Here is an 18,985-nt window from a genome sequence, read left to right on the forward strand (position 1 = left end):
AATACTTGAATGGATAAAACTGCAGCCTTACCATTTTGTGAGGTACTGCTTAATTTTAACATGCATCTGAAGTATAACAATGACTAATCTATTTAAATAGCTCATCTGTAAATATAGAAATCTTTAGAAGGAAATTGCATGCCTCAAGGCAAAAACTGATTTCTAGCAAGAATCAGGAAAGAATGCAGAAAGGCAGGGAAAAATAAGAAGAATATATAGTTAGAAAGAAATGTGAGACCCAGAATGTCTAGATTTTGTCCCTGGTATAACTTAGACTTCAGACAACATTTAACTGTGAAAAACTCCTTTTAAATTACATTTTTACTTAAAGGAGGTAATAATACATCATGTTGTATGAATCTGTTCTGAGGTGGGATGTGAGGCTTTTAAGAGACCAGTGGCTTGGTCTTTGTAGGGGTTGAGGGGAGATTACATTGATATGGAAATAAGAAGCAGGGTAATACTAAATGTCTAAAAATTTCTTTCATCCGTGGAAAATACTATACAGAGTTTCTTTTTGAACTCCAGCCCAGCTGCAATAGACTGGAGTTCTTCCTTCAGCATAACCCACTGTCCTGAACTGAGTAATAGCTATGGAAAACATGTCTTTTCTGGGTTTTTCTAATGTACAGCAGTTCTGAAGTATTCTTCCATCATTCTGATGAGAAACTGTACTTAGATGAATACAGAAGAATGTATGGTTGGACTTCCAGTATTATTATGGATTTGAAAGAAGCATAAGGGAAAAAAATCTGCAGCCAAAAGACAGTTGATGAGCTTCCTTCCACTGCAGTATTTTTCCATCTGAGTTCTAATTTCTTGTTTGGTACTTCTTTAGAGATTTTGAATTTGTTCTGCTGGGTTCCCATGAAACTTAGAAACAAAATTAGTTTCATTGTGCTTCTGATTACATAACTTGTAATGGCTTTATGATACTCAAACAAAGCCAATATTGGAAAACAGTTCTAATTTTTTTAGATTTTATTGCATGTTTTGAGACTCCTGCTTGACTCATCTTTGATATCTTCAGATAACTGAATGGTTACCTTAGGGTGACTGTTTATCTGAGTTTGAAGAGTTATTTCATTTCTTTCGAGGTACTTTGGTTTAAGCGCTACATCAACCTCCATGCGCATTTTCACATTTTACTATTGTACTAGAAAAGGTTATGTTTTCCTTTTTGAAGTTGACAAAATATGCTCACTGAGAACTTAGATGCTTTTATAAAAATAATACTGATCATCTAAACAACAGTACCTGAACTTTCTGTCAGTATGAAATAATTTTGTGAGGTTCCAGTATGATATTGGTTGGAATTTATGTAAAGCACACAGTGTAAAAGTGCACATTTTGACTGAAAGTTCCTGTAGTATGCTCTAATATTAACTCAGAATCCCTCAAAGCCCAATTTGGAGGCTTTCTTTTGAAACCCATCATAGCCTTGGTATTTTTCACCATGTTGGATCTCTGTGTGGTGTACAGAAGATCAAGAACGCGTATGAAATGAATTACTAATCAGTATCTATCAAATGACACTGTAGCAGTGATTTTATTTTACTGCCAGACCAGGTCAGTGATTTGCAGGTAAAGGCCAAAGGAACTGTCCTGAATCCAGTTTTTAATAATGTGACTGTTTTCATAGCTTGGACGAGCCATGCTAATCCTTAAGGTATTTTAATAAAAACAATCATAAAACACTTTTACAGGAAGGACTGAAAAGAAATTTTAGTTACAATGAGAGTCTTTGAGGGACTGGTTAGTACAGCTGTGAGTGTAATCTAAGGTCAGAAACCTGAAAATTGCTGGTTTTAGTGATGAGTAAGTGGCTTTCTTTTCTTTCCCTATTAGATAGAAAATGGTCGGCTGTGGAACTCTATCGTGAAGAGCTCAGAAGAAATATCAATTTTTCCAGTCAGCTTTTCATAATGTAAATATAATTTGAGCTTTCCCAAATGGGCAGCTAAACCATGAGCAAGCAGAAAAACCCATTTTGGACTGTATTTCTGAACCAGGCTTCACCTTCTGTCTCGGGAACTTATTAAAGGATTACAGCTGAAAAAGACAAGAGAAAGAAAACCTTGAACAGGAAGCTTATCCTACAATGAGAATTACAAGTACATCTTGTATCTGCCCAGTCCTAGTTTGTCTCTGTTTTGTGCAGAGGTGTTATGGAGCTGCTCACCATGGCTCCATCAAGGTGACTAGAAATCAAACCAAACACGCAGAAGGTGAAACAGAAGTGCATCATCGTCCCAAGCGTGGATGGGTGTGGAATCAGTTCTTTGTTTTAGAAGAACACATGGGACCAGATCCTCAATATGTAGGAAAGGTAAGGCTATTCGTTGTCTTCTTTTTGGTTTTGGTTTTGGTTTTGGTTTTCCCATCCTCTGAAATGTGGCATTGATAGAGGACAACCAGGTATCTCCTTAGACGGCAGCACCTTTTTTAAAGGATGACTCTTGGATTGCTACATACATGCACAGTGAACTTGCCAGTTGTCTATGTATACTTTCAGTGTTTATTATAAAGAAAAAAGATAAATAAAAGTAAATAGGATGAAGATATTAAAATATGATAAAATAGCATTTCTTCTGAGCTCAGCTAAACACAGCGTGAGTGTAACTGATCCTCTTACATCAGATTCTAGAACCCCAAATGCATGGGGCTTAAATACATCACTGCTAAAGACTTTTCCAGACTATTTCAGAGTAAGATTCGGTTCTACTTCAGGGAATAAGCGCAGCCCAGGGTCCATAGGGTATTCATTCCACTCTAAGGGTAGGGTGGGAAAGGACTGCTCCAAAGGGAAATCTACTGTGACTTTCTTCATAAAAAGAGGCAGGAGGCGTGTTACTTGTTACAGTTCCTCAGAAGCCTGTGAGAACAAGCCCTGCATTTATGTTTTGACATATATAGTGAGCTTCAGACATAAGGTTCATGCTGATGCAGTTGTAGGCTGGCCAACTGAAGTCTGGTTTATCGTGTGTAAAGTTGTCTGTATAGCTTGGGTTTTAAATTTGCATTAAAATAACACAAAACTGTATATATAGCTTTATTGCAAGATGTGTGACAGATGGAGCTTTTCTCCCCCTGAATACTGCCTTTCAGCATTATGATACAATTTTTTATTATGTAATCTAGATGGATCTTAATTTCCTTAATGAAAATGGAGAAAGATGTTGACTATGAGGGGTGAAGGAAGATGGTTAACAGAGACGAGGTCATGGAAGAGGAATTATTTCATTTTAATTTGCCTTCAAATTGGGAATCCTGAGCAGTATATCTTAGACTATGAAAAATATCCAAGGAAACCAGTAGCTTCTGAAATCACAGATGTCTGGTAGCAAGGGCATTCAAATTTGAACAGTATCGTCTTAACTAAAAACAGCAAGTGGAGCATCTGTATTTAAGATACTGTTAACACAAAGACCAAAAAAAAAAAATTTAGTTATGCCAACCTTAGTAAAATACCAAGTATTTTAGCATACAGAAAATTGTGGAGATTTGTGCAGGAAATGTAAACTGGGGAAGGACCTTTCTAAGTGGAGATGGTTGCATTGAAAGAGAAGCTTTTAAAATGAGTAAGGGGATGAGGAGGTATGCTTCCAGACCCATCTTAGGCTGATTATCATTTTCATGAATGATTTTGGAATAGAAGAAACATTTTACAAACATGTTCCTGTTGCAAAGCTATGCAGGAGAGTCAAAACATTGTCTGGAAAGAGCTAGGTAACATGAATAAGATTTGCATATGGAGATACAGAGTAAAGCTCAGGACCACAACGTGATAAGGCTCTTACAGAACATCATCATGAATTTCTGTTATACACTACTGGTTTTTCAGGTGTAAGTGACAGAGGAAGAGAAAGATCTGGTCACCAGATCAATTATTGCCTCTACTGTCATACCTTAAAGAAGGTAAATATGATACTAAGCTGCAAAAGCTGAGATAATCAAAACAGAGACAAAATGGTATTGAAGCCATTGTGAAAAATAATGTTAACCTGTTTACTGCTATGATTACTTTTGGCCAAGAAAAATGAATTTATATATGAAGCTATGCAGAGAAAATCGAACACTATGGTTGGGGGGGTGGTGGAGAATAAAATGTTTGTTTAATTACTCCCACAAATAATAGTGGAGAGCATGTATTATTCTATAAATACACTTCAGAAGAAACCACAAGGGAAAGAGAATTGCTGTTTAAGTTGATTCAGCTTTTACTTGAAAAAATGAGGTTTTGGAGGCCATGAGTTAAATTAGAATGGAAATAAGAACACAAGTGAGATTCTGGAAGAGTCTACTAATAGGAAGAATAGAAACAAACCTAAAGGGATTTCAAAGTAAAGTGTGCTTGTCTTTATGAAGGCATTTATAGACATGATTGCATTCAAGAACAGAGTCCTGGTCTCAGTGAGCTAAAGGATGGTCCCTTTCAATTTTATGTTCCTATGATAGCATTATATATTTTCTTTCATCCTCTGGCCACTCTATTAATGCTACATTTACAGAGATCAATGAATAGGATTTCTTTTAATCCTTTGTGGTCAGAATGTGACTACATGCCCTGTTTGAGGACATTTCTTCCTCTGTACTTACCAATTTTTCTCCCCTTTTCCTCAAAGAATTCCCTGTGGTATTCATCTTTTTCTACTCCGAGTACTTCACAACATTAGTAAGCTCATCTTTGCAGAAGCTTTGTGAGACTTAGAAGCATCTGTACTCTATTTTCCATTTGTTGTGATGGCTCTGATGACCTGATTTACTGCAAAGATCAATCACATTAGCTCAGGCATGTATTTTTAATTCAGAAAAAAGGAAAGCCAGGCTGAGACTGTCATAATTTTAGCAAAATTTCAGTAGTGGTCATTGTGCAAGAGTTCCTTTTCATTTTGAAAAATAGAAGGTTTACTGATGTTGCATTTAATTGTACACACCTCATCAAGGTCTTATTCTACGTGCCTTTAATTTAACAAGAGTTTTTCATGCAAAGCACCTCAGTTTATGAAGCAAGGCTATGTGACTGGTGCCCTTTAATTCCAGGCTTCTGTTCGGTGGCAGCACGCTATCAATTCTGTCAATTATTAATTCTGTAGACTACTCTGCTTCACTGGTGAGAGTTTTGCCATTTGAGATCTGTCCTTTCACATTTTTCACACCCAGTTTGGGAGTAACATCACAGAAAGCAGAGTCATTATGTACAATGCTGTTATAAAGATTACAGTCATTGTCATGGAAATGCACACTGAGTACAAGAATAGGGTAGGCCTGCAATGAAAATGGTAAGGTTTCTCATTCTTATCGTGAAATGACTGTCAAGAGGATGGATTAATTTACTGCCATCATCTGTTATACAGCAAGCGCTAGGACAACAAGTCATCATTATATTTTAATATCAAGCATATCTCCATTCCTCAATCATTATTTCTTTTCTCTGAAAAAATGTCATTTGGAGACTGGAAATCTGTATAAAATTAATCCATATTAGCCATACTCAGAAGGTTTTTATACAAACATGGCAAAACACAGTTCTGGAAAAATGAGGTTGTGGTAGAAATGAGAAATGATCCTTTCACAGATGTTAAGTATTTTCTGTGGTTCTGGGATTATTGAACTAGTTCCCTGCTGTTGCACTTGGGGTAAGTCTTCAATGTTTCAGGGTATGTTTTCCTGAACAAACAACTCCAAAAACAGTTTTGTATTAAAAAAGGTATCTTTAAAGAATTTAAAACCACAGTGACTTCTTTTTCTAAAATGATGAATTATTTGGGGAGGGTTTCTCGAAAACTTCCAAATTATCAATACTATCTGATAATGTTAGTTCTGACAGACTGCTCATCTGTGGGTGCAAGTAAGTGTGTGTGTGTGTGTGTGATGGAGAAACTGTGGAAATTTGATTAAGTGGGAATAAATATGCTTGTCTCAAATAAGCAGCTTGAATCCACGGAACTCAGCTTTCAGCTACATGAGACTTCTTGACTTTTGCATCTCTCTGATGAGAACTATTCTCATGAAAACATAGCTGTGAGCACTGAAAGGGGCAGGCTAGTGAATGCACCATGGCCTGGTGAGGAGTAGGGTACTGACTGCACCAGCTCAGAGGAATGAAGATTCTCCTGGGGAAATCTAGAAAAACTTGCGCTGTAGGGCTGCAAGCTTTAACGTTTCTCAGTCACCATGGCTGATAACAGTTTACACTTCTCTCGTATTTTCTGCATGCTTCCAGGTTAGATAATTCATGTGTCAGGATATGGAAAACAAATAACAAATAAAGAATTTCAGGAAAGAAGAGAAACAGAGTACATGTTTCAGCCCATAACAGTCTTCATTTTGAACCTTCACACTGCTTTGTCTCCAGAAGGTCTGCTCCTTCTGATATTTCTTAAAAGTGAATTGCACTGGAAACAGGTCATAACTACACATTCACTGTCCTTTATACTTTGAAGAGAGAAGTAAATGTGCAGTGGTAAAGGGAAGATCAGTGTTGGTTTGAAGCTGAGTGAGTCATGCTATTAGAGGGAATAGGAGAGGAATTTAATGAAAAAGACTGACGCTTGATTTCTCTGTGACCCTTTGGATCTCTGAAATACCAAGTGTATACCTCTTAATCCACTTCAGATGTCCTCTCAAGGGTAAATAGGAATGGCTTTTCAGGTATTCAACTCTGTCGTGTTTTTCAACTGCATTTTTCTTCCCAAATTTGGGGGGTAAGGGGAGTGACACCTTACTTAGTTGTTACTTTTTACCTGTAATTCAAAAACACTTTCAGTTTGTGTTGATGGGGGAGATAAGGAAGTATGGAACAGTAAGAAATGACTGTGAACACAGGAGAGGGAAGAGGAAAGTAACAGCTTATAAAATGTCCTGAAATGATTGTACTGAAAGTTAGATTAGGAATGAAATACCAGGTGTTATACTGGATTTTCAAGGTAGCAATTCTATTAATTTGTTATTTTACTCTTGAAAACAGAAATACAGCATAACAGTCTTGTCATTCAAAACTCTTTTTCAAAGAAACACAGTGACATGTCATTGCAATAAATCAGTTCTAATACAGGAGAGTGAATCTAATCTTCCCTGATCATATCAAGGCAATTTCACATCTCAGATTTAATAACAATAAGGGGAAAATACGTATACTTTATAATAAAAGTGGAGTTTAACAATTAAAATTCTTCTATTCGATGTTAGAGGTTTACATAAAATAAGGCATATCAGATGTTTCAGCATTTTAAACATAAGCAAAGAGTTCCAAAATTTATTCTGATAAAAAAGTGTTTTTCTTTTATGATAAAGAAAACAAAAGTGTAGATATTACAGTCTAGAGATTTTGCACAAGGCTTTTTCGCCATTTTCATACCTTTGTAAAAAGGCATGCAAGTTACATAATCAGCATCTACAATAATGTGCATCTCATTTTCTCCCTTTTAGGTTGCTAGTTTCACAAAAGATATATTTAGATAAAATAATTTCCCTCTATAACTAGTAAAAACGTGGTAGCAATAACAACCTAAATATGCAACCACAGATTTTTCTGTTCTGTTATGGACTTTGGTTGCTTCTTTAAAATTTTATACTAGAATAGACCTATATAGAAAATAAAGGAAAAAGAAAAGGAGAGGGATTTTGGCTCAGCAAGCTTTAAAATCACATATTTCATGTGTCTACTGTGAAAGAGATTAAATTTTTAATTCTTCCAGGGCTCTTGGGGGGAAGACCAACACCGAATGAGTACACTTAATATTTGAGCAAAGTTTTTAGCTTCACAATGTTTAATTCAGTTCAAGACTGAAATGTCTCCAGCTTCTTCCAAAGGACCTCAGGAAATCTGTGAAAGATTGAGATTATAGATTTTTGCACTTATTTTGCATCCGTAACTGCACTGAAGTAGTAGAGGTTTGTATTTTTAATAGAGTCCTTTTAATTAAAAAAAATCTTCCCTGTTACAGTTTCTCCATAGGTCACTAACCTCAGATTTTATACTACTTTCTGTTTACTTCAGTCTTTATGGTTTTCTGCTCTTTCATTACTCAAAATCATCTTCTTCCCTGTTACAGCATTTTCATTGCATTAGGTCACTAACCTCAGATATTACAGTACTTTTTATCTATTTGATTTTTATGCTTTTCTGCTCTCTGATTACTCAGGTCCTAATTCTTGTCACCCTTACTGTTGCTAAATAACATTTTGATTCAGTGCCATTGGAGTTGATGGAAAGCCAACACTGATCATATAGGACAGTGCCTATTTCTTTATTCTCCCATCTGTCTCCCACTGTTGCTCAGGGAGCAGCCTTACCAAGAAACAGGAAACATGCCCTCTCCATCTTAACTGCTGTCATCAAATCTGAGGTCAGTATTGTGCAACATTATATGGTCCTATATCATGTTAGCCATCTCATTTTCTACTGTATTTTTACAAAAAGCTAACTCAAGACTGTGCCAACCCAAAAGGTTTTCAAAATAAAAATGTGCACATGTGTACTTGCTTTATTTTTTTGAGTTCTGTTGGCACAGACAGCCCCCTTTGCTGCCTTGATGCTAATAGTAACCCTACCTTTATGCAACAGCTGTTGGTTTCTTTTTGAGAGGTTGCGTGCACATTACTCAAATTCTACAAGTCATAGAATGCTGTGGACCTTTAGGTTTTATTTATTATTTTTGAAGTGGAATCTCTAAACATTCAAAAGTTATTTGGGGAAAAATCAAACTCAAGGGAAGAGAGTGCTTTCATCAGCCTGATCAATCTGACTTTCTTCCAGTGTGTTCAGCCATATCTGAGGTTTCCTGAAGCATAGCTCTTGCACTGCAGTCCTTTGATAGAAAATGGCTATATACAGACTGAGAAGGGCATTTTGACTTCACAGACCAAATGAACAAAAAGAAAAGCATGAACATATTGAAGTTCAGTCCTAGTGCAAAGACACGGGATAAAGTGTTTACCTGGTTTAACTTCATTTAAGTCAACGTGGAATTGCACCAAGAAGAAGTTTGGTCTTTTATGTCAAAACAGCAACATTGAGTCTAATATGTCAAAGTAATAACTTTCTGTGAGGAAGCTTTATACAGTCTGTCAGTTCTATATTGCAAAACATCAGTTTGCTATGTGGAGACTGTTATTTCAATTAACGGTTCAAAATAATTTTGTCAAGGTGATCTGATCTTCCCCAAGATTCTTACAGACTGAAAAAGTCTGTGCAAAACTTGACCTCTTTCTCTTTTTATTTTTTACCCTTTTGTGATTTCGACACACCAGCAGCTGAAGTTCTGTGGCTTTTACATGATCTTTACACTGAACGACTATGTTGATGAAAATGTCTTTTCGGTAGAACTGCCATTTCTCACTTGAATGTTTTAGCAGTAATTTTTTTTACTTATAATAGTATAATAGCTGGGGGAAGCCAGCCTTGTACCTAGCTAGCCTTGTTCCTTCCTTTACCTTGTTTTCCATTTTGGTGATGTTATTGGTTTTACAGGGCGAGGTGCTGGCGGGGGCCAGGCTGCAGGAGCCGCCTCTGTGAGGAGAGACTGGGGGCTGCCCCGGGCCAGACCGGCCCCAGCCGGTTCCCGCCGGTTCCCGCCGGCTCCAGCGGCCCCACCGCCGGGCACAGCTGAGCCCCTCAGCCTCGGGGAAAGCCTGGGGAAGAAAGGGCAAAAGGGCTGAGGGAAACGGGGTGAGAAACAGCCCTGCCAGCCCCGAGGGGAGAGCGGGAGGAGGGCAGGAGGTGCTCCAGGCCCCCCTCCCCGGCAGAGAGAGACCCCCGGTGGGGCAGGGGTTTCCCTGCAGCCCCGGGGAAGGAAGGCCCCAGGCTGGAGCAGGGAACAGCCTGAGGAGGCAGGAGCGGCAGCGGGGAGCCGCCACGGGCTGGGCACAGGGAACCCTGCCCCGTCCCCCTGCGCCCCGCGGGGGAGAGGAGGTGGAGTCCGGAGCGAAGGAGGGAAGGTGAGCCTGGGAAGAAGGAGGGGGGGTGTGGGGGGGAATTGTTTTAGCTTTCTGTCTTTGTTTCTCCCCCCTCAAGTCTATTTTAATTGGCAATAAGTTAAAATTACTTTTCCTCAACTCTAGTCTGTTTTGCCCATCGCAGTAATTGGTCAGTGATCTCCCTGTCTTTATCTTGACCCGTGAACTTTTTTTTTAATCTTATTTTCTCCCCCCCGTCCCCCGTTGAGGAGGGGAGGGAGAGAGCAGCTGGGTGAGGTTCTAGCAGCTGGTCAAGGCTGACCCGCCCTGAAGTTGGTGTGGTAAAACTGCCTTCTCTGTAATTGCATCTTTAACTTAGGGTATACTCTGTATGCATAGCTTCTGTCAATCATTATATCAAAATTATATAAAATGCCAAAATACTTAGTTTCTGTATTTAAAAAAAAACCCAAAGACATGGTGTGTTAGTTACATTCATAAGATGTGGCAGTGAGGAAACAAAGACAATTCTGCATCCTTTTATATTTATCTTGAACTTGGTAACTTCGTTTTTAAGGATACTTACCAGTTAATCTTAAACCAGTAGGTGATGAAGCTGAAGATATGCTAACAAACTCAAGTGTGTATTAACATGTCCATTACTTCTCAAGTACCTTCTCAACCTTGTTTTAAGAGAGGTGCTCGTTCACGTTCATTGCCTGTGTAACTTTTCATGCCCACATGCCTTGTTGTCTTTTTAAAGATGCCGCTGCATCATTTGGCTGTTCAGTATATTTTATCAACTCATTCAAGACGTATTTATGAAAGGAAATGTTAGCTGGACTTCTGCTTAACTTGTTTATACAATGACAGGAACACTTCTATTGAATGATTGAAACTCTAGATTAAATAATCCTATTTACTGTATATCAAGCTACAAAGATTAAAAAAAGTCCAGGAAGTCAAACATGATAATTAGGCAAATAGAATGCATATCACCACAGTTGGGTATTTTCTCCTTTTTTCATCTAGAAGGATGTGACAAGTGAAACTGTGCAGAACATGCTTTAGTAGGAAGAGATCCTCAGAGCACCTGCCACTACTGCCTGTTGTGTGAGGAATGTGAATCAGGAATGATTTTTCACTTTCCTTTCCTTCCTCCCACAAGCAGTAGGATTCTTCCAAAAAAATAGCACAACAGACTAGAAGTAAAGAAAACAACACAGTTCTTCATGTATGAAATTGGTAAAACTGCTTAGTATAGGATGCTTTGATGTTTAATGCCACAGCACTGTTCCTATTTAGTCTCTCAATAATGAATTGAGGTTCAGCAGGTAAAAACTATAGCACGTAGAAATTAAGAGTAAGCCACAGTTTGACAGAAAATCTATGCATTCAAGAAGTCAGAGCTGCATGTCCATAAATACAGATAGCTGAGCTTTATTTAGCTTAAATAAATGTTAACAAAAATCAGTTTTGCCTGTCGCACACCTATATCACAGGGATTTGTTGTCATATTAAATATTATTCCAAACTTGATTGTGTCAGAGGCTATTACTGATGAACTCAGCATTTCCAGTCCATCTTCCTTTCTTAGATAAATTTTCCTCTACGTTTCTAATAGCATGAGCAAATCTTATTTTACATTTTATTTGGAGGAAGTAGTTTCTCCATTTTTCCTCTATATTGTATGAAATCATTGTGACACATTTCTTTCAGAGCACAAGGAATATATTCGTTATAGATAGTTTTCATACTTAAAGCAAACTGGCAATTTAAAGTGACTCATTCAAGGTTTGTTTATTTAAATCATTAATCATAAGGATCACGTAAAATCGGGATGTAGATTCCAAGTAAAAGCTGAAATACATGCATGGTAGTATCGCTTATAACATTAACCACTGTTTGTGGAGAAAAAAACCCAAACCTAAAAAAAACCTTCCAGTGGCTCCAATTTAGTGCACTGTTTAGGAATTGAATAATGTTGTCGACTTGTTTGATTGGTTTCTTTCCAGTTTTGACTTCAGGGAGTAGATATTTGGTACTTACAGAAAATCAGATCCCACTGAGAAGCCTCCGTGTATGAACCCTAAACCAGCGATACCCAGCGTTCTCTTCCTCCTGTATCTTAGTTTAAAAAAAGCATTGCTAGATGTGAAAATTCTGTAATTGCTCTTAGTTGTGGCCACTTTCTTACTAATACAGCTATTAACCTTTACCTTCAGCTATGCTGTCTTTTATCTATTATGTATCATTTTCCTCTTCCTGAATCCACTGCAGAAAGCAATAGTTTTTATTAGAGACACTTCTGTGTCCCTCAAATGTAATGACTTCTTTGACTTCACTATGGATATTGACAGTTATTATAGTGGTTAATAGTAGCAAAAAGAATGCATATCACCTAATTAGCATATACAAATGTACTTGACTGGAAATCAAAAGTGAGAGTAATATTCCTGGTTCTTTCACAAAAGAGACATAATATTAAGTAGCAATGCACAACGCCAGTATTAATGCACAGTAACTTTACTATGATGACTTTTTATCTACTTAGATGTAACTTTTGGAGAAGAGACATGATCTTACTATGTATTGTGTATAGTATCTGAAAAAATGGGACCAATGATGTCCTACAGTAATATAAGTAATTCTTATCTCCGAAACTGCTATTTCAGCAGAAGTTAAGTAGTTCACAAGTCTTGTACTGACCACTTACACAGTAAAGAGACATTCTGCTCCATGTCTCGGAAGTGTTCTGAGCTATAGGATATTAGCATTTATTTGTGTTGATTTTATTTTCTATGGGAGAAATTTTTTTTTTCTCTGGCAACCTTTTGTAGCAAAACATAATGAAAACAATCCCTAGGTGGAAATGTGATACAAGTATTAAACCACATAGCTACCCTAGGGAGAATGTAAAAGTTTCCCTTCTGGCTCAGTAGTTACTGAGTGGTAAGTTGTAACTTAAAGTTTCTTCAAAATTGCTAGAACCATTTCTGATGTCTAAAACCAATATTCTTCCCCCACAAAAAAACTGAGAATTTAAAACTCACTGGTGTTCAGGAGCTGTCTTCATCAGTGTAATCTCTAAATACACCTGTAGGTGCAATATTGATTTATTAAACTGGAAACATCTAAATGACAATACTCTTCTCCAAGAAAAATTGTCTGCGATGTTTCAGTCTATTCAATACCAAGTAAGTGCAGAAAAGGAATCTTCTCAGTGTGTCGGTTTACAGGTGGGAGAGCAAGAGTGCTCCAGGTTGTCAGACCTTCTGTTTTACCTTGAATAATCTTCATTTGAAATGCTTCTCATTTCTCATGCTATTCCGTTCTGCTGAGTTGTTTCCAATCAATAGTTACAGTGTTTTCTAAAACCCTCATGCCTCCCCCATCAGCAGTGCTATTAAAGAAGTGCAGACAAACTTTTTAAAATCTGTTCAGATTCTGCAGAAATGCTTTCTCCTCACTCTTCATTATTCAACTGGATTCCATTCACTTATTGAAATTTCTAGGATTGTAGTTCCCAGTTTCCAGCAATTCGTGATTGGATTTGCTACTTCTGATCTTTCTTTGTGGTGTTGTTCCTGTGACTCTGAAAGATCACCTTGCTCTGACCTCATGTGGATCCTTTGGAGGCTAAATGGTGATTCAGTCTTCATATTACCTCAGCTCCATGTGGCAGCTGATGAAAGATCATATTAAAGTGTGAACAGAATAGTGGATGTATGTGGGCACTAGAAGGTAAATGAAAGCTGTTTGATGCACTTTTCTTCAAACTTTCTCATTTTGAAACATAGTAAATAGGAAGATATGTTTCAAGACTATGTATTACATTAATATATTACAGCTACATGAACTGCGAAGGGGAAGTAAGATAGAAAAAATGTGAATGATTTTGGTTTGTATTGCCTACAGTCTAGGGTCCAAAGATTCTGGAGAGATATTAGTTAATTTACCTTCACAGCATGCTTCTGAAACTTAGTTTTATGAGTTCAACTGAGGCATTGGGAAGTAAACTGGGTTCCCAAAGAGTACATGACAAGAAGCCCATTCTTCCCATCCCAGCATTTATTTAAAAAAAAATAGAAAAAAGAAAAAAGTAATTTCAAAGTTTATTCCTCAACTTTGATTCAGTTGAGTTGCATCTTTCCAAACCTCTTGCTGTAATATATACCCCCTGAGTACACATGGAGTGGCAGGCAGTTTTCCTGGCTCTTAGCACCACAACAGGCAAATGCTTTTACGTGAAACAGATGCAGACTTGTTACTTGTATCTACTGAAATAAGGCTGAAGGCATAATCCAAGAACACAAAACAAGGGAATTAACAAGCAGTGTTGTACTCTGAAATGTTCATCACTCCACTGAAGCCTATAATTAACAGGTAGTCATGCAGTGTAAAAGAGGGCTCTGCACCTACCATTTCCTTGTTTTCTTCTTCTATGTGCAGATATCGTGCAGAGAGAAATCTGTATCTCTACTGTCTTGATTTAGCAGAACATAAGCACTAAAGTGTTGGTAATCTGCAGCTTACTAGATGGTAGGTGTAGCATCTCATATGGTAATTAGTAACATCTAATATCATATTAACATATTAAAGAGGTTTATGTGGTTATACTGAGTTTCTGAACAACTCTAGCAAACCATGCTAATGTGACAATAATCTGAATTTCACAGACTGGCCTTCTCAGCTGATGTAAATGGCAAATCATTGGATTTGTTCTCTAAATTGTATTTGAAGATCTTGCCACATTTCTAGAGAATCAAGGAGAATGGTATACAACGTAATTGCATGTTGAGTTCTGTGTCCTAGGTGCTGTTTATTTCATGTACCCTCTGAAGAATTTCTGACAGAAACCAGTTACGAGTTTAGTCTGTGAAGCTCTCCCGGGGGGGGGGGAGATCATGAATCAGCTTTGTGTAGTAAGATGTTTTGGGAGGCACCTGTGGATCTAAGATGATGCGCGAAGAACTTGGTTTCTCTTCTGTCACTCGTTGGAAAAATGTCATGTGGAGCAAAAGTGTGTGGGAAATACAGAACACAGGTTATAGTAGCAACAGAAAGTGCAAATCTTAAATGTTTGATATAGTTCTGAAACATGAAATTAAACTACAGAACCTTTGGGCTTCATCATAATCAGTATTTCTACTTTCTGGGAGTTTTGCAGAACCCTGACTGACCTCAGAGGTTCCTGAGCATTGCAGCAATGTTTTATGTTTTTTATTAACATTCAGCTGACAAGCAGAAGCTAAATTTGGAATTGACTTTTGTTTGATAGGTTTTTGTTATGTGGAGGCAGCAGGACCTGGGTGAGGTAATGGGTAAAAGAATCGGTGTTACTCATCCACTGGGAATTTCAAAGAGTGTAAAGGGACAATTCTCCCCCATCCTCCAGAGCTGGGATGCCTATCAGAGGACACACTTAGAAGCTGTGTGGCTGGATTAATCATGCGTGTGAGATGTACAACAAGTACAACTTGATTAATTAATTAACCATCATGTTTGTTGATTAGGTGAGTTGTGAGTGTCTTGATTTATGGCCTTTTATAGTGAATTTAGTTTCCTGACAAGGAGGGAAATTGAGCACCAAAGACATTTGTTTGTACGTATTTATGAACCTCCAGATGAGAGAGAAGAAATTATTCCCAGTTCAACTCGGAATTTAAGTATATGACTGGAAAATAAAATGTGCATAGTAGGAGAAGAGTTATTCTTTTCCTGCTTAAACTAATTAGAACTGCACAACAAGAAGACCAGTGTTATATTTTGTATAAATGTCACTGTTCCTTTTTAATGCTTGTTTTGTCAGAGATGTCAAGAATATTTTTCTGGGTCAGATTCTCATGTGATATTTTTTACATTGGAGCTGAATATTATCTTCTGTAGAGCTGCTTTATTCTCTGTGTTAATGTCTTTAAGCTGGAGCTGCTTACTAATTTTTGTTTTCCTGTTTCGCTTTCACAAATACTTATCATGTTAAAATAAGTTAAACTGGCTATTAATTTTTTTCTTGAAAAGGAGGGGAAGGTGATGCTCCGCCTTGAGGAATTGGATAGTGTTCTGAGGGCAGGGTGGTAGCCGGGGGAGACAGCATCTGGAGTCAGGAGGTGGAACAGCAGAGAGCACTGCTGAAGGGTACTCCCTTCACTGACAACAGTGGGTTTTTTGCCTGCTCCAGCATACTGTTAGGTCTCAGTCTCCTGTGAGGTGCAGTGCAAGTGGTGCATTCTCTCATAGCTCAGGACAGCGAGAAGGACCATGCATGGAGCAGGGAGAAAGGATGAGGCACAATTATGCGCAAGAGAACTTGACGAGATGGGACTGACAGCCAGAGCTGGAAGCATGAGAACTGTGAAAGGAGGGTAAAGCTTCAAATCAGTTTTGGTGTCACCGTTTATTTGCCATTAAATTACCAGCTGAAACAGTGAACCAGAATGAATGATCCCAATTTAAATTGCACTATCACCTCTCTCAGATCTTCAGATTGCCAGAACAGTGGAAAGGAGTATTACTTAAATAAGAGTCAGTACTGTTACATTTTTGATAGTATCTATGAGTTGTGTAATTCTACTGACTGACATTATCTTTCACAGTTTTAACATTGCCCTTTTAAAAATAATAAAAAATTAAAATACTATTTTTAGGGTATCCATCAGTGTACAGATGCCTAAAAGCATTAGCATTGTTCCTTTCTCTCCTGCCTGATAGCTGCAAAAGGGAAGGGAGAAACTTTTGTCAAGCTCTGCTTAAAAATGAGGAAAAAATGAACCCCTCTTAACTGGAGGATCCCCAGGCATTTGGGGACATCTCACCACTCTGTTGGAATGATGGGCAAGAGATAAAAGGACACATATAACAAAAAAAGTATGTAGCCCTGTGAGTTCAAAATATGTTCTTTTCTTTAAATGTTCCTCCATAATTAAACCTCATTTCAGTAAAAACTTCTGTTTTCAAAAGTGATGAAGTTGTTTTGGTGAGCTTGTGTTGTGCATAAAGTATGTGTGCAGAATACAGCAGAATATTGTCCTGTTGTATGTATGTATTAAAAAAGAAGAGTAATTAACACATGATAAATGATCTAAATACTAGCATTAGTGGTATGATCACACATTATTTTTGTATGTAAGGATATTCTTATGGCGGCTAATCCTAAATGTAAATATAAATAGGTCTTTTAAGAAACATAATAAAATGGATAAATCTATTATTTGTCAAACCTTACACCTCTTAAGAAATTTGAGCTAGAACAACCTCTCTTAGAAGATGCTTGTCTTTTTGCAGATTTTGTTTTGCTCAAGAAAAATGTGTTGTGGTAGTATTCCAGCACTCCAGCCTGTAAGATAAATTAAGTGTTGCTGACGTACAATGAAATAATAATTCCCTGAAAAAGTGAGACCCTTCATAAATGCTACTTTTGAATGTTAAGAGTCTGATTTATCATAGAATTGGACTAGTTTACCTATCCTTATTCAAGGCAGGATCACAGATTAGGAGATTATTTATACGTGAAATAGCTAAAATGCTTTTTTAAAAGGCCACAGAATTGTAGGCTGGGAAGAAACCTCAAGAGATCATCTGTTCCATAACTAGAGCCCGCTATGGGACTAGCTATGACTAAACCTTTCCTAACAGATTTTTGTCTACTCTGTCTCATTTAATCGGTACTCTTTTGCATTATCTCCATCATTCACTCATTCATTCACTCATTCATTTTCTCTCCTGCTGTCATTTTTTTCTTTTTTTTTGGGTCTAAGATGTTTGTCCACGTGTCAGAGTTACTTGTATGTTAACTACTGAAACTACATGCACAAGTTGGGGATGTTGGAGGGAAATAACTATAATCATCACAAACTAAAATGAAGTCATATCCAGAACTAATTAGCTAGAAATGTTTGTCTAGCTTAGCATGATTGTTAAGTACATAGTAAGTGCATAGGACATCAGAAAATGTCCTGAGTCTCATGTGTGGTAGGGTCCCTGCTGGCCATTCCAGGGCCCAGTTGATTGTTTTCTGGAGTCCCTGAGCCGATGCAGCTTTTGCAGAGAGAGGTACCTCTTTCACGCAGAGGCTCCTTGGAGAGCACATACGTAGGCTATTAGAAAAAAGCTATTTCAGATCTTGGGTTAGTAGGTAGTATTTCTGATAATTGGGTCCAGTTACCTCACCAGCTAAGGTTTTGAAATATGACCTTTCTTTTCTTCTTTTGCATGAGGCAGGGGAGCACAACCATGAAAATAATTTGTTCCTCTACCATGAAGTATTAGTTTTTTATTGTCTAAAGAAGTGAACAACTAAAGGAAGCACTTCAGGCTGGGGAGGAGGAGGAGGAAGGTGTCATGTAGGATACCTTTATAGGTTATTGCAATAACAAGTTGATTTTTTAACAAGCTTTTTTAACAGTGGAACAGAAACATTGTTCCACTCCCTGCTATTGACAGTTGGATAATATTAACAAAAATGTTAATATCATTATTGGAGATGATGGTCCAGAACAGGAGTGAGAAGAATATTTTTCATGACCAGACTAGTTTGGCAAAAATCTTCTATTGGTTACTGAACAGACACTGGAACTGAAGTTGAAAGCTAGCTGAAAATCATTTGTTGGATGTATTCATATACAGTAAGCCATGCTTTCTGCTGGTCAGGGGTAGGTATGAAAAATTCATATTCACGAAGAAGAAATGAGCTGGTTTATTGTCAGGTAGTGTTTTGTTTCTATTTCACAGGCTTTCATTTTTACCAAGGACATTTTTAAGACCAAATGAAACTTGAAAAATAATTATTTTAAATGAGGAGAAAAAAATTGCAGAACTCACAAAACATAACATGAGGGGGGATGTGTGTGTAATATAAGAAGTAAAATTACACAGACAGAGGTAAAGCTGTAGCATTACTACTGTAAGACACAAATGGAATTAATCTGTAACTAGGTGTGCTAATCCCAATGTATTGTGGGCTATGAAACTATTTTCTGAATTTTTATCATTAATTAATTTCTGCTTTCACAAGGCTTCACCTCTCCTTGAGCATTTTGAGAATTTCACAAGCAAGTATTCCCTTCAAATGCTAATTTTCTGAATA

General features: G+C 37.5%; 1 protein-coding gene across 2 annotated transcripts in view; it reads left to right on the forward strand.

The window, feature by feature from the left end:
• Positions 1–2,101: 2,101 nt before the first annotated feature.
• Positions 2,102–18,985, forward strand: part of CDH18 (cadherin 18) — a 157,164-nt gene continuing 140,280 nt past the window's right edge. For both annotated transcript variants that reach the window (XM_075052261.1, XM_075052260.1), the window contains exon 1: positions 2,102–2,329. In XM_075052261.1, coding sequence (XP_074908362.1) covers positions 2,102–2,329 — 228 coding nt within the window. The remainder of the gene's footprint in view (positions 2,330–18,985) is intronic.

The sequence above is a fragment of the Buteo buteo genome, chromosome 20 (genome assembly GCF_964188355.1).
Source record: "Buteo buteo chromosome 20, bButBut1.hap1.1, whole genome shotgun sequence".
Taxonomy (NCBI): Eukaryota; Metazoa; Chordata; class Aves; order Accipitriformes; family Accipitridae; genus Buteo; species Buteo buteo.